General features: G+C 38.0%; 1 protein-coding gene across 1 annotated transcript in view; it reads right to left on the bottom strand.

Moving 5' to 3' along the window:
* The window catches only part of itga6a (integrin, alpha 6a), a 28,408-nt gene extending 25,829 nt beyond the window's left edge, over positions 1-2,579 (bottom strand). Inside the window, exon 1 of the mRNA XM_016464188.1 lies at positions 2,322-2,579. Coding sequence (XP_016319674.1) covers positions 2,322-2,503 — 182 coding nt within the window. The 5' untranslated portion in view covers positions 2,504-2,579. The remainder of the gene's footprint in view (positions 1-2,321) is intronic.
* Positions 2,580-4,294: the final 1,715 nt, after the last annotated feature.

Raw genomic sequence — 4,294 nt, 5'->3', positions numbered from 1 at the left:
GGTGCTGCAGCCCCCTCAGCACCCCTACTTCCCGCGTCCCTGCTGAAGCATATTCCTTGGTAGACCCCTCTGTGTGCCTAACCTTTACCCCACAGAACTCATCCTCTTTCGGGGTAAACAGACAAAATACCTGCAAACTGCTGAAGAATTCCAAGCAGCCAATGTGTTGATTATACACTAAATACAATAGCCAAAAGATGTATGGAAACTCTCGGCTCATGTCAAATGTAACCCACAATGTATTCAACTACAATGGTTTTGGTAAAACATTTAAAAAGAGACATAAGAATCAGAAATGCACACATATTGCTACAGCTGAGCTGGCTACCTACTTCTTACAGTCTCACATGGGTATTAATGTGCAGTGGTTTGAGAAGAACAATGTATGAAGTGTATCTGATACTGCTTTCACCCTGGAAATGACCTGTGTGAACCATTGTGCTGCTAGCAGCAGCTTGGCAAACACCCAAAGATTGAGCACCAGCATATACTGATTTGCATACATTATTCACACAATCCACTAACCCCACCAGAATCAACAAAATCCACATGAGACTGGAAATATGAAAAGGCCTAGACATACACATCAACAGGCAGGCAACAAGACAGACAGACAAGCCTGGTCACAGGTGCTACACACTTTCATGGCACCATAGATGCTATAAACAGGTGTCTTTCACCACACACGCAAGAAAACTCACACTTGTTCATTTCACACAACTGTTTAAACACCCTCACAAATGAACAAACAGACACGCACAGACCCCCCTCACACTCTAAGTAAATCATTCAGCCTTTTCGTTAATTGCAAATCTCAAATCATTTCAGGCCGTGCAGAGAAATGGTCTCTGTAAAGCAACACTTCATTTCTTCCATCTTAACTCTAGATCGTATTACCATCTGGACTATTTAAATAGCTATTTTACAAGGTGGCCAATTTGTAGAGAAATGTGTGATTTTTAGTAAAAAGGATGAAAGTCCAATCCTTAAACCATCAGTGTAAGCAGAACGTACAAATTCATACAAAATAGCCACCAAGTTGCCAAAACGTAAAATAGTTACAAACTGAGTGACTTGTCTTTACATTTCAAACTTGTTCAAAAAGGATCCCTAAGTTATTCTGTTAGTGCCCCATCGTGACAGATGTTTTACAGCCTTAGATCATAGCATCTAACCCTTAACTGAACCAGGCAGAGAACAGATCTGAGAGAAAGGTTAAAAGAACTGATCTGAAAACCAAATGACCAACCTGACTATTAAAAACCAAATAAAATTGTATTATCAGGCTTGTGTTTTCGTATTATTTTTGTGCTTTTTATGTTTGTTTGTATGTCTTGCTGCAAAACTATTTGCCCCTTGGGGGACATGAATAAAGTTGAATGAATGAAGTTAAAAGACAAGCTTGTATGCATAATAAATCAATATTAGAAAATAATTCTGGCACATACACTCTTAAAAATAAAGGCATCAATGGTTTCATCAAGAACTTTTACCATCCATGGAACCTTTCCATTTCACAAAACTTTTTTTTTTTTTTTGTTTTGGAAAAAGGTGGAAGGTTGTTTAGTGGAAAAAGGTTGTTCAGATTATTAAAATGTCTTCACACTAAGATTATTTTAAGAACTGCTCTCTGAAAGGTTCTTTGAGGAACACAGAATGGTTCTTAAATGGCATAACTGTGGTTTACACAAAACAGCACCAACTACAAATTTCAAAATTTGTAACTTTTTTTTTTTTTATACAACTTTTTAAATCTCCAAATAACCATATAATTAACTCAAGAGACAAATTCAGCCAAAAAAAAAAATTCTTTATAATATGGATCCTTTGCTGAATCTAAAATGCTGAATATAACCACTGAAGAACACATACTTTAAAGATCGGACTTTGCGATATTGCTCTTTGAATTCTTTCAGTGTGAAAAGCCATTGTCCACTGGAGACTTGTCGCATCACGTCGGGTATTGTTAAGTTGTCTGTAAGTAAGCAGAAGCCTCTTCAAGCGGCATGCCTTCCCCCACATGCCGCAGCTCAATACTGATGAGTGCTGGACGATTGATGGGCTGATCACCAGACGATCACTAACATCTCACCATTTAAAAAAAAAAAAGTGTAATTCTTTACGAACTGTTAGACTATTAAACGCATCGTTTCATGTTCTTATAGAGGAGATAGAAGTAACACTACTGTTTAAAAATGAACGGGGCACAGGTGCAGGATGAATGGAAGATGAAGGGGATCTGGAGCGCCTAAAGCGTGCATCTGCTCAGACTCCTGACCAGTCAATAATCGCAACGCTATTCAATAACCGATTCTACTCACATTCTTTTATCATACGGCTGGAGCTGCCGGTGCAAGGCGAGAGAGAATCCAAAGAGGCTGCCCGGTTGACCGTTCTTCCTAAGGACGTTTTGCGTGTCCAGGTTAAATGCACTTGTAGAAGTCCAAATGAGCAATGACAAAATGCACAGGTTCCGAGAGAGCCCCTCGTCAAAGAGCCCCATTGCCTGTAATTAATATGGTTGTATTAATATAGCCCTTGTTTGCGGTAGTTCCCGCTGCACTGAGAGGACAGCAGCCGTAATCTGCACTGCACTGCGCTCAATAAGAGAAAGAGAGAGAGAGAGAGAGACCCGTCGCCCCTCCTCTCTCTCTCCTGTCCCCTCAGCGCCCTACGTCACTTTTGAAAGATGAGGCTCACCCGGTCTCACCCGGTCTCACCCCATCCACGCGGATGCAATTTATGAACACTGTGTCATCAAGCTGCTTGAATTTATTGTCAAAGTTACTATTCATAGGCGAAATATGTGCGCTTACACATTCTGGGTATTCATTTAGATCTCGAAAAATGAATGACATCTTTAGATAATTAAATTAGGAAATTAAAAATATAATATACTGTATGTATGCATATCATTAACATGTATTGTGTAAATTCTCTGCGATATACAGCGGTGGTTGGTCACAGATCTCTGTCTGCTCTCATGCACTGGTAGCATTGTGCCACTGCTCATTTGCATATTGCTTATTGCAAGTTGAGTACTGATGTACATCATCAATGGCCTTTGTCACTCATGTCAAAAAATATTATATTGGATAATTACTGATGACTAATTACTAGGGTAGAATTGTGCATTGAGGGCACACAAATGCACACTCACTTCTAAAAACTAAAATGCAGCTTAGTGGACTTCACTGTCAAACTCTCACAATGAGCACTAGAATATCTTTTCCAAAAATATGATTTCTTTAACTGTAAGACTGGACTAAAGCTGCCATATAGTTATCATTACAATTTCACCCATTCATATATGTGCAAGTGGCAATGTCTCTGGAATACCCGGGGCCAGTTGCATAAAATTAGCCTCTATGTTAAAATATATAGAGTATATATAGCGTAAAAAAAAAAACATTACAAGCTATTATACAACCCTGCTCCCCTGAACTAACATCTATCGTCTTAAAATAAATAAATAAATAAAAACTAACTTGTAAGACTAGTCTAAACCTTACAGTATATGCAACCTATTCTATTCTAGTTTTTCATGACTTAAATCTGTAAAATCTGCACTCCAGAATCCTAAAAAGTTTATAATTTTGATTGGTCTTAAAACAAAATAAAAGAAGATTATAATTTAATTATAAAGTAATAGAAAACAACAACAAAAAGGCCCAACATGCACTACTGTGCATAGGCTACACAACAATCCTTTAATCTGTTTTAGGTAAAGTCTGTTTATGTAATTTCTCTGATAGAAAATAAAAACAAATTCAGTTTACTATGCGACTGCAGGGCGCACTTGCGGTGTAGACAGTCTAGTGGATTAGGCTAATGACAGCATTCTTGGTTTGTTGCATTGAGTTGTTCACTTGCACTGTAGAGGGCTGTTAGTCTACCGCATCTGAATGATTTTTAGATTTAAGGAAAGAGCGGTCACTGATATGGCTGAAATGTAAGATGCGCTTGTGTCAGGCCGAGAGAAGCATTGATCCCGTGCTGTCCATATGGACGGTTAGTCGATCAAGTGTGAACCAAATAATGTGATCCTGATAAACCAGAGCACACAGCTGATAGTCAAGAACTATGGCGATAATTACAGTACACTGAACCGTTCAAAAATACGCTTTGTTTTAAAAGAATGTAAAATGCAGTGTTAATATTAATAATATTATATATATATATATTTCTCTTTCTCTTAAACATGAATCTTTGTTTATTCCAGACACCCAATACTTCGTATCTAAAATCATATTTAGGCAGGCCATTATAGATGCAGTATGTAATTTCAAAAAAT

Source organism: Sinocyclocheilus anshuiensis, unplaced genomic scaffold, assembly GCF_001515605.1.
Source record: "Sinocyclocheilus anshuiensis isolate Anshui unplaced genomic scaffold, SAMN03320099.WGS_v1.1 scaffold284, whole genome shotgun sequence".
NCBI lineage: Eukaryota > Metazoa > Chordata > Actinopteri > Cypriniformes > Cyprinidae > Sinocyclocheilus > Sinocyclocheilus anshuiensis.
This window is presented reverse-complemented; position numbering and strand designations above follow the sequence as displayed.